The sequence below is a fragment of the Emydura macquarii genome, unplaced genomic scaffold (genome assembly GCF_026122565.2).
Source record: "Emydura macquarii macquarii isolate MOO-44397 ecotype Brisbane River unplaced genomic scaffold, CSIRO-AGI_Emac_v2 contig_3295, whole genome shotgun sequence".
NCBI lineage: Eukaryota > Metazoa > Chordata > Testudines > Chelidae > Emydura > Emydura macquarii.
The window spans coordinates 3,910,748-3,923,215 of NW_027133432.1; the positions used below are offsets into that span (position 1 = coordinate 3,910,748).

The window sequence follows — 12,468 nt, forward strand, 5'->3', positions numbered from 1 at the left end:
TCCTATCCCACAGAAGAAAGGAAATGGCAGAGGTTGTTCTAACATCCAGAATGTTTTCTTAGGTCACTTGATAAAGTCTCTTAAAAATTCTAAATCCTTGCTTACTAGAAGTCTCTAGGACCTGGATCCACAAAAAGATTTCAGTGTTTTAATGCCTAACTTTTAGGTATTTGAAAATCACTGGAATCACAAAGCCTGGGTGAAGGGCTGAGGCTCCTTATACAGTGCATGTGGAGAGAGAGATGCCTAAGAATGGGATCCATGAATACTACGTGTGGCGCCCCCTAAACTAGACAAAGTGAGATGCAGATGAGAAGGGTGTCCTAAACCCCACCTCTCTCATGCAGTTAAGTACCTAAATCTGGACTATAGGGAGGCCAGGTTTAATTCCCCCCTCTGATGGAGAGAGAGGATTTTGAACTGGGATTTTTTGCCTCTGAAGAGTGTGCCATAACCAGTGGTCTATAGGATATTCTGATGTGGGTCTCCAATCACTCTGCTTGAAGCTATTCCTCTTTGGATAAATAGAGCCATTGGAGCAGGGGGACTGGACCCTGGAGCTTCCACCTAGGTTGGTGTCCTAACCACCAGGCTATAGAGCCATTCTTACACTCTCTCTCTCTCTAGCTCTCTGCCCAATGACTATTGAAGTATTTCTCTAAATTGGAGCAATTGCATCAGGAGAAATTGAGGAGACCACATAAGAATATCCCATAGTCAGAGTAAAGGGCACTCTCAGGAGAGGTTGGAGATCCTGGTTCAAATCCTGTCTCCCTATCAAGCAGAAGAGGGAGTTGAACCTGAGTCTACTATATCCCTAGTGAGTGCTCTAGTCATTGGGCTAAAAGTTGTAAGTGACCACCACTACCACCTCCTTTAGTGACATTTTGAATGGGCTCCAATATAATAGGCATCCTCAGAGCACACCTGCTGGATCAGGCTCTTCAAGCAAGATTGACAGGGGAACACCTATCTGCACCTAGTTTGAGGATTGCGGTGGGGCTTAGGCCTGAAAAAGGCATCCAGATACCTGGAGAGAGGCATTGGGCTCATGCACCGACTTAAGTAGAAACTTAAGCACCTAGGGAACTAATATAAAAAAAATTTAGGCGCTGGGTGAATTTAGGTGCCTACAGGGCTAGGGATCAGCCAGATGGGTCTGTGGTGTATAAAAGTGGGATTTAGGCACTTAAAATTGGTGTTTAGACACCCGAGTCCCTTCGACCATCTAATCCTAAATTTCTTTGTCCTTTAATATAAACCTAAGGGCACAGGTGTATTTATTATTGTCATCTTAGAAAAGAGAATTTACATGTAGTAAATCTGAGTGTGTATATAACAGTCAAAGCAGCATAATTTTTCAAAAGCAATCCGATCCAGTGCTGCCATAAGTATGCTTAAAGTCTGTTTAACTTTTTTAAGCTTTTGGTCATTCTCCATTGTTCTTGCCATCATGGATATGCGAGCCTTCCTCATACTGTTGATTCAGCACAATGAGAAACCTATCTGAGAAACTTTTAAAATCAAACTGTGTATAGTCTTAAAAGACCTAGTACACTAGTGTGTCTTCACTCTTTCATTGTATCCCAGTTTCACAGTTGGAATCTGACAGGGTGCTATAGAATACTGCTTAAATCAATAGCTATACATGCCAAACTTGTCTGGAGTGATTAGATTTCTTCTTAGCCTCAACTAAGATGGTTGTAATAATTATGCAGTACCATGTTGGTAATATTTTTGATGTTATGTTCTTGTTCTGATAAGTAATTATATATAGCACTTTCACCAACATATTGATTTCTGTTTTACAAATAGATTTGATCGAAGCAAAATTAGTAGGCGTGCTGGATATTTTGGATGAAGAAAATCGTCTTCCACAACCAAGTGACCAGCATTTTACTTCTATGGTGCACCAAAAACACAAGGAGCATTTCAGACTCTCTGTAGGTTTACTTATGACCTCTTTATTAGTATTTATAAAAATGAGTTGCTGCAATGGATGCTAGTATAATTTAAGAAATTTTAAAAAAACCAAGTGAAATCCTCTAGGGATGTTCATTCAGTCTGGTGGTAGCATATTGCACTCCCAGTCAGAAAATCGGTTTGGGCAACAGTAGGCAGCACAATTCTCTCTCTCAATACGCCCATGGAGCTTTTTTGGCCAAAAGGATGGCCAAGGCCAAGATCATTCCAATCAAAGTCCTCTCTGTCTATTTTATATTTTGTAAGATATTTTTAAAACTGTGAGGAAAGTCTTGAAACCAGTGTTTAGGTTTTATAGAATGATTTACTGAGAAGTAGAAAAATGTCCATTTTAGAAAGCATTCTGTATTCATCTCTCCCTTCTAAAACACAAACAAACTGGAACCCAGTGTCTTAACTAATGCTGTGAAAACTTTTCTTTATGCAATCCCAAACTATATGAAACTCATATGTTCTTGTGATGCTTCACAAGCTGTCAACTCATCTTAGGTTTGTTGAAAGGTTCAGTAATGGTTTATCTCTTCTAGCAAACTTGTGCATAATTTTTATTTTAGTGGATATCATGACCTCCCATACATATCTATTAATCTCTAGCTATGAAAAGGAAATAAAAAGGATTTTCATTCAGATGCTTTTACAAAAGCAGAAATGATACCATCAAATTAGCCTTTTTCCCCTTATCTCTCTAAATTCCTCCAAGATATTCAGCAGTGTGTTTTTAAGAATATCCGTTTAGTCCCATTTTCCGTTTCGTTTCCCACTTAGTACTTTAAAAATGAAACTGTGGCGCAATCTGGAAAAGGATATATATTTTAAAGTGTACTGTTAAGACTAGCACAATCCTGGACTATGTATTTACAGGCATATTTCAAAATACAAAAACACAAGAAATGCCACTTCCATAATAACTAAATATAGGCAAATTTAACAAAAGTATGTTTTCCTCTAAATTAGAATTTATTTCCTTAACTGGATTCCTGTGGTATGAGAAATTCTTGTCAGACTCTTTCTGTTTTAATAGTCAGCTACTACTTGCAGCCTTCGACTTGTAGCACTGACTCTGACATCTGGGTCTTTCGCCTTGTATCCAGCTATTCAGCTCTTAATCCCGAACCTTCCATGCCACCTGCCATTCCATTCCATGCCACCTGTGGGAATTAATGTTGGACTAGGAAGTAGTTGTGATTAAAAAAAATTGTTAATCTTGGCAGTTGCAGTGTTATCTTACTTTGAGTTGCAGGCTCATTCAGAGCTGAAAAAGCTCAGGATGTGAATGAAAATTAAGAAGGGTTTGTTTGAATCCCAGTGAACTGAAATAGTGGAGTTTCTCACAGCTTTAAACTTAATCCACAGGAAAAGTTGTAGCATCTAGTATTTCTGGCAGAAAAAATATGATTTGAAAATTTACTGTTCTTACTTTGTCCTTAATGATTTTTCTTTTGTAACCTGGATTTTTATTGCAGATTCCCAGGAAGTCTAAACTGACTGTTCACAGAAATATCAGAGATGATGAGGGCTTTATTATCCGACATTTTGCCGGAGCAGTGTGCTATGAGACGGTAACTTGATTTAACAAACTCATATTAATTATTTCACTTATACTGCCATATCCTCCTTTATATTGTTAGTTTTTTACTATAAAAGCTAGGAAATTGAGACTTCTTGTCTCGCATAATAAGCTGAGTTAAAGATTTAACTTTAAATGTATCCCCAAACCACCAAAAAGGAGACATGGCCACTTCAACTTTTTCTTTATGATGACTAATCCAATATGTCTAATCAATCTTTAATCAATAGAGGTATAAATATAATAGCTTGTTGTTACTGTTAGCTCAGTAGTAAATGTATTCAGGATTCAGAAATGCCCCAATCATTATTCCATGAAAGTCAACATCAAAATTTTAATTGATTCCAATAACGTAAAATTAGATACAAATTTCTCAGTCTTTGATTTGCGTTCATTTAGTTGGTAAGACTGACCTTTTAAAAGCACCTTCAAGTTAATGACCAAAATATCCCAATTATTTCTCTCTTCATTTGCCAACACTAATATATGCTAGTTAAGGTATGAATAATTCTGCATTTCTATAGCACCGTCTAAGGATCTCAAAGAGCATTACAATCATTAACAAACTAAGCCTCACAACACACCTGAATGGTGTGGCAATGAGAGCTGGAAATAGAAACCAGGGCTGAAATTCTGGTGCTGTTCTAGTCAGTGGCAGAACTAGCACTGAGTTCAGTGAAATCAGGATTTCAAATCAAATTTCATGACTCCCAGTTTTGTGCTTTAAAACTTTTCTCTCTTTACTGTTGTTACTGTCATATAGGACAATAAATATTCTACAATTATATCTTAAATATTTTCTCAATATATTTCTCCTCTCAAATTCTTGGTATTTTAGCATTAGGTATTTTAGTTAATATTGGGAAGTTTTGAACAAAGTATATCTTTACTTAGGACTAAGTAAAGCTGTTAGTAAATACTGTGAAGTTTTATATGCAATGCTTTACTGGTTTGTTTTCTTTTCAGACCCAGTTCGTGGAGAAAAACAATGATGCTTTGCACATGTCCCTTGAATCTCTTATATGTGAATCCAAGGATAAATTTGTCCGGCAACTATTTGAATCTACTACTAACAACAACAAGGATCCCAAACAAAAAGCAGGAAAGCTTAGCTTCATCAGTGTGGGAAACAAATTCAAGGTATTGGAATATTAAAATGAGTTATTTCCTTTAGTGTGTTGTTTTTAAGTTGCTTGAAATGAATGGAACTTTAAGGATGGGAGAATCAGATGATAATTTGAGTTTCATGAAAAAAATTCCTCTTAAATAGTTGTTCAAATAAAATGTAATGAAATCATATATTCAAATTAAATGATGGCCTGTGCTATGGAAACAATGAAGATTGTTTGAAAGTAATTCTTCCTTTTATTTTAAAATGCAGCAGCATTTTACTTTACTTTTTTTTTTTCCCCCAAAGCCAAATGGAACTTGTGCTTCAAAAGTTTTAAGATTTTGTTATAAATCTGGAACCTATAATTTCTGAGTGAGTTCTCAATTTGACAAAAACTGTTCTTCCATTCTATTTGAAGTTGTAGAGGTAACTGTTTGTCAGTAAGTTGCCATCTCAGAATTTAAAAACTAACCTTAAAACTGGTTTTCCTCCTTTAAAATGGTGTAAGACAGCAATAGTGATTGCTTTGATAGTGTGCTGAATACTTCCTTTTTTTCACTACCTGACCATAGTATCTGATGCTTCTCCTAATTTTCTCCTTTCTTCCACTTGCTGTAAAGCTGACCTTCAAGCCTTGTCTTCTCCACATGTTTTCTGCTTCCTTTCCTCATTCAGCAGTTTTATTTTTAGCTGGATTATTTCAGCTCAGGATGGCTAGAGAGAACTATAGGGAAGTTGAGAGAGGAAAAGCAGGCACAGCCAGGGGCTGCAGGTAAATTGATCACCTTCATGGACTCATTATTTACACAGCTGCTGCAATTTCAGCATGAGTTCTTTTCAACACATCAGTCTTTATAGTGTTTTGTACCTCTGTGGCATTTTGATTGTGTATGTTATACTTACAGTAATTCATTAGTATTAATTTCCCAGACATAACACATATTCTCCTAACAAACACTTAAAGCACTGGAAATTTAAATTTCACTTCAGATAGCACTTGGGCATGTATCACTACCATAGGAGGGGTTTTTTCCTCTCTGGTTTAAGCCTGGGAATTCTTCACTTGAATATTGAGAAATGTGAATAAATCAATCAAGAATTTCTCGAATTGTACAAGTTACCTAGATAATGTTCTAGAGAGCAAAGTCTTTTTAAGAGGCACAGTGACTACATTTTAGAAAAAAAGATGATCTTTTAATGCTCAGGTGGGAAACAGACTGTTAAAATATAAGCATCTACAGCATGGAGTAAAGTAAGTTTTAAAATTAACACTAGAGAGCTGCTGAATGCAGACAGTATCGATAATTATGTCAATAATAAAATAAGATTGTTATTTGATGGTTAGTAAAGGAATTTCAAATGACTTTCCACCTCTGTCTCACTTCCCCTGTCTCCCTGCCCCAGTACCAGGTATCTAATTCAGACAAATCAGTTGAGCAAACGATGGGCCATTTAATCTGGAGAGGAACCGATACTTTGAGCAATTGATGCTCAATAGTCTTAACAATGGATCAAATTCTTAAAAGTGTTAAGAATCTGCAGTTTCCTTTGAAATCAATGCAAGATGCAAGTGCTCAGCACTTCTCAGGATTTGATCAAAATTTCCAATAACAGCACCAGTTTTGACAGTGTGCCGGATTCATAAGAGCAATATGAGAGAGAAGATTAAACCATTTAGTAGATTTGCTCATGGGTCACACTGGATTATTCCTTTTTACTGAATCATGAGCGTATATAGATTTTGCATAAAACTGTTGTTGTTTGTTGTAAAACTGCACATTGACAGTCACAATTAAATTATTCCCTCCCAAACAAAACAACACTTATATAAAATAAATTCCTTAATAAATTTAAGTAAAAAGAAATAGTTTGTTCAAATTAGATAAGAAAAGTATATAGCATCAGTGAAAACTGAGTAGCAGGTTAGCTTGCCTGCCATGCCTCTCATGACACTCCTTTGCTCATCCCAACCACGTCAACTAGAGTCCAGCAACTTCATGTGCAAGAAAAACCAGTAAGCCCCTGCATCCTCTGGAGGAGAGACGCTGATAGTTTTAGCTGGAACAGCAGCAGTGGAATGTATTTGGTATGCCCCAGCCCAAATCCCTCTGTACTCGGCTCCCTGAAAATATTAGACCAGCTAGTCTAAAATCAGAATCTTGAAAGCAATCCTCTGTTTTGTGGTACACAGTGCAGTAGTAAGGGCAGGACAGGGCTTGACCAATTGGTGTCAGAATTTTGTGTAATGTCAGATTCGATAGTCGGTGTTGTAAGGTCAGCAAGTCAAGCATTACAGTAGTCTGTGGAAGATCAGGCTCTTCCTGTGCCAAAAATGTAACCTTGTCTCTTTATCTCGTTCCCAGCATATGTAGGTCCTAACCAAACTCTACTATGGAGAGGTGGTAATGTGCTACCCTGATTCTAAGGCTCTCATCGTTCACCTGTTGCCTGCAACAGTCAGTTTGAGCATCAGGGCCTTATTTAAATTCTCAGGTTGCTTAAATTCAATCTAAGATAAATATAAGATTCTCCCTCCTCCTCCCCAAATAAAATGAAGATTATTATCTGCTGATTGTCATATTCAAAGGACAGTTCAGTGTAAAGTAATGTTGAGGATTTTAGCTGGCCGAATATATGATGCATTAATCCATTAAAATGTTAATTCAGAATCTTAGGTAGCCTTGAGTCAATGGTGAACTCAGCAACTCTGGTAAACACATTTTGGAAAAAAAAACCTTGTCTTGATCTGCAAACTGTGTTGAGCATGTCCTTATCCATGTAGCGTTTGACATTGATACACTTTATTTCTTACTGTCTGCAGTCCTGCCGACAGTGGGCGGAAAGGGGGAGAATTGCCCAGGGGCCGGGTGATTTAAAAGGGCAAATGGGAGGGTAGATACATATCCTCCTCTCCTCCACACACCTCCGTCCCCTGCTGCTCCTGCTGTCTGCCCCTCCCCTGAGCCAAGTTTATTTATTATGTGCCATGCAGGTTCCTGAGTGGCTGAGAAGGCAGTATCTGCTACTCAGCTTCCCAGGTTCATCAGTAATCTCCCTGAGGAGTCTAAGGATCAGGGAAAGCTGAATAGCAGATGCCGCCTCCTCAGGCACCCAGGAACCTGCATGGCACATAATAAATACAAAAAACTTCCGGGGAGCCCACTCGGACCTCAACCATCCCTTTCTAGAGGGGCCATTGAGTGCTCTGCTCTTAGGTCCAAAATTGCTGGCAGTGGGCCTGACTGTCTGTAGCTTTTCACAAATTTTTAAGCTTGTTTTATGTTGTTCATATCACTGCTGTTGGATCACTTTCCTCATTAACTCTACTGTGTACACAATATTTTTCTTATACATTTTCCTACTGGTGTATGTACTTTGAATATTTAATAGCTAATTTTAGGCAATAAGTAGATATAAACATGCTATTATTATGTCATTCAACATGAGTATTCAACACAACCAATTTCCTTGGTATCACTCGAGCACTCTTGCATGATGTTGTCTAAGATTTGTTCATTTTTGGTTTATCAAATCTGAATGAGCTAATATTCACACACAAAGCTAACAATAACTGATGCATGCAGTAGTGATGTGTCGTATTTTGTGTCTAATTTATAATGGTCATAGTAAGACAGACAGTATGCGGTTCAATAAAATTAAATACTGAATTGTTTCATTTTCTTCTACAGACTCAGTTAAATTTGCTCCTTGAAAAGCTTCGCAGTACTGTAAGTATAAATACAGATGCAAATTCTGTATTTTCCCTTATCGCTTCTCTCACATTAACCAAGAATTTTAGCTCAAATTTTAATGTCTCATAATAATAAATAGTCAATTAAAATTATTGTGTTTTGCAATTGGATGACACTTTTTGAAGAGTATTGCTACTTGGGTGCTTAATATTTAGTCTATGAATTTAATAATATTCAGGTCATTGAAAGGAAAAGTTGCTTTATATTGTAGCATGGAAATACCACAGTTCAGATAATTTATGTTAATGTTCCTTAGTTTATCAAGTCTCCAGTTCCTTTCCTGATAATTTCTCTTTCCTCTAGTTTACTCGCTTCTCACTGATGGGTCATCTGCCATCCTATTTTTGATTTATTTTTGAGACCAAATTTTGATTCACTATATATCTATATCTAGAATTAACTCATGAACTGCCAAGTTTTTGAACAAGGTCTCTGAAAACACTGTTAAGTCTGATTAATTTTATTTTTTATTTGTTGTGGAGGGGTACTTTATTTTTCCATCCCCATTTCACTGCGGAGTCACATTTTCATGTGTGAGAAGGGAGTTTAGAAAATTTAGCGATGAAGTTTTATATATGTTTTTTGGCAACTAATCTAATACATTCATGTAGTTGAATTAGGGTGACCAGGTAGCAAAAGTGAAAAAGCAGGATAGGGGGTGGGGGGATAAGAGGCACCTATATAAGACAAAGCCCTGAACATCGGGACTGTCCCTATAAAATCAGGACATCTGGTCACCCTAAGTTGACTTTGTAGCGGGAAAAATCTCTCATACTACTATCTTCACTCCTACTCCCAATAATAAAATTAGTTCACATTAACTTCTTCATTCATTTCCCCTGTAATCCTCTACTGTGATTTGATTTCGCTTCTCTCACCTACATCCCTTAAAACTCGACCTAGCAGTGACCCTTCCTCCATAGCCTGTCAGCACTGCTGGTAGATGGAGAGGTTTGCTTTACTTTTTTACATTTCAGGGTGTAGATGAGCATATTTCCCATTTATTGTAAATTCTGTTTTAGTTTACTTTTATGCAGACCCTCATAGGATACCAGACATGAGTTTGAGTAAAAGGTGCTGGTTGTAACTACCAAATAGCTAATATGCTTAAGGTTATGTCTACACTACCTCTTACGTTAGTATAACTTACGTTGCTCTGGGGTGTGAAAAAACACACCCATGAGCAACATAAGTTACACTGACATAAGCATCGGTGTGGACAGTACTATATTGTCGGGAGAGCTTCTCCCGCCGACATAGCTACCGCTGCTCGTTGGGGGTGGTTTAATTATCATAGAATCATAGAATATTAGAGTTGGAAGGGACCTCAGGAGGTCATCTAGTCCAACCCCCTGCTCAAAGCAGGACTAACCTCAGCTATATCATCCCAACCAGGGCTTTGTCAAGCCTCAGCTTAAAAACCTCTAAGGATGGAGATTCCACCACCTCCCTAGGTAACCCATTCCAATGCTTCACCACCCTCCTAGTAAAAAACTTTTTCCTAATGTCCAACCTAGACCTCCCACCCTGCAACTTGAGACCGTTGCTCCTTGTTCTGTCATCTGCCACCACCGAGAACAGCCTAGCCCCATCCTCCCTAGAACCCCCTTTCAGGTAGTTAAAAGCCGCTATCAAATCCCCCCTCACTCTTCTCTTTTGCAGACTAAACAAGCCCAGTTCCCTCAGCCTCTCCTCATAAGTCCTGTGCTCCAGCCCCCTAATCATTTTGGTTGCCCTCCACTGCACTCTCTCCAAATTGTCCACATCTTTTTTGTAGTGGGGGGCCCAAAACTGGACACAGTATTCTAAATGCGGCCTCACCAATGCCGAATAGAGGGGAATAATCACTTCCCGTGACCTGCTGGCAATGCCCCTCCTAATGCAGCCCAATATGCCATTAGCCTTCTTGACAACCAGGGCACACTGCTGACTCATATCCAGCTTTTTATCCACCGTTACCCCCAGGTCCTTTTCTGCAGAGCTGCTGCCCAGCTCGTCGGTCCCCAGTCTATAGCTGTGCATGGGATTCTTCCTTCCTAAGTGGAGGACTCTGCACTTGTCCTTGTTGAACCTCATTAGATTTCTTTTGGCCCAATCCTCCAGTTTGTTTAGGTCACTCTGTATCCTATCCTTACCCTCCAGGGTATCTACCACTCCCCCCAGCTTAGTGTCGTCCGCAAACTTGCTGAGGGTGCAATCTACCCCATCCTCCAGATCATTAATAAAGATGTTGAACAAAACCGGCCCCAGGACCGACCCCTGGGGAACTCCACTTGTGACCGGTTGCCAGCTAGACATGGAGCCATTGATCACTACACGTTGAGCCCTATGCTCTAGCCAGTTCTCTATCCATTTTATAGTCCATTCATCCAACCCATACTTCTTTAACTTGCTGATAAGAATACTGTGTGAGACAGTATCAAAAGCTTTGCTAAAGTCAAGGTATATCACATCCACCGCCTTCCCTACATCCACAGAGCCAGTCACCTCATCATAGAAAGCAATCAGGTTGGTCAGGCATGACTTTCCCTTGGTGAATCCGTGTTGACTGTTCCTGATCACCTTCCTCTCCTCCAAGTGCCTTAAAATGGATTCTTTAAGGACCTGCTCCATGATTTTTCCAGGGATTGAGGTGAGGCTGACCGGTCTGTAGTTCCCTGGATCCTCTTTCCTCCCTTTTTTGAAGATGGGCACTATATTTGCTTTTTTCCAGTCCTCAGGGACCTCCCCCTGTTGCCACGAGCTTTCAAAGATAATAGCCAACGGCTCTGAAATCACCTCAGCCAACTCCCTCAGCACCCTCGGGTGCATTGCATCCGGCCCCATGGACTTGTGTATGTCCAATCCTTCTAAATAGTCTTGGACCCGTTCCTTCAGCACTGTGGGATGTTCGCCTCCTTCCCATTCTGTGCCACCCAGTACAGCAGTCTGGGAGCTGATCTTGTCTGTGAAGACAGAGGCAAAAAAGGTATTGAGTACCTCAGCTTTCTCCACATCCTCCGTCACTAGGTCGCTCCCCTCATTCTCTAAGGGGCCCACACTTTCCCGAATCTTCCTCTTGTTGGCAACATGCCTGTAGAAACCCTTCTTGTTCCCCTTCACGTCCCTCGCTAGCTGCAACTCCAATTGCGCTTTGGCCTTCCTGATTTCATTCCTGCACGTTCGAGCAGTGTTTATATAATCCTCCCTAGTCATCTGACCAAGCTTCCACTTCTTGTAAGCTTCTTTTTTGCGTTTAAGTTCGCCAAGGACATCTTTGTTAAGCCAAGCTGGACGCCTACCATATTTGCTATTCTTTCCGCACATCGGGATGGTTATGTCGACGGGAAAGCTCTCTCCCTTGGCACAGAGCAGCTACATGAGAAATCTTACAGAGGTACAGCTGCACTGGTAGAGCTATGTCACTATAAGCTCTCTAGTGTAGATATGGCCTAAGTGTTAGCAAGGCTTGCTGTATTAAAACTCTTCAACGAAGCTCTTGAGTTCATTAGTAAAAGACAAACATGACTAACCGATGTTTTTATAGCCCTTTGGCCACTTCCTCAAGGCTTCTGGAGTTGCACAGCCTTTTGATTTTAACTTTCTGATTGCATCAGCTCCACAATTCATTCATTGGTATCTAGTTCAGGCAGTCATCTGTGAAGAATTTGGCTAAAAAGTCTGTTTGAAGAACTTGGGGCAAATCAAATCTTTTCTGTCTTTGATACAGTTTTACAGAGAAGAAAACAGTCTGCTCTTGCAAGCCCTCCATTAATATAAACTCTATTTCTTAGAAACCTTTTATATGCAGGATACATCTTTCTTGTACTTTTGTAGGCTGAGAAGTATTTCTTATCAGAACAACTGCATCCTTGTCATTAAACAGCTCACTTCATGAGAGGGTGTCACAGCTGATTGTATACCTACTCTGTGATGAATATGAAGTAGCAGCTTCCTGTTCCATACCTAAATCTCTCTCCTATGTTTGTCTTATTCTGTGACAGTCTTTAAATTTCTCTCTTCCTTCTGCATTCTTTGATGTGTCTTTCTTTATTGCTGTAGGCATAGAAATTAGG

General features: G+C 39.3%; 1 protein-coding gene across 1 annotated transcript in view; it reads left to right on the top strand.

Annotated features, from left to right (window-relative positions):
* MYO6 (myosin VI) overlaps positions 1-12,468 on the top strand; it is a 116,612-nt gene that overhangs the window by 66,532 nt on the left and 37,612 nt on the right. The window contains 4 exon segments of the mRNA XM_067532704.1: positions 1,816-1,943; positions 3,447-3,542; positions 4,517-4,690; positions 8,351-8,389. Of these exon segments, the coding sequence (XP_067388805.1) occupies positions 1,816-1,943; positions 3,447-3,542; positions 4,517-4,690; positions 8,351-8,389 (437 nt within the window).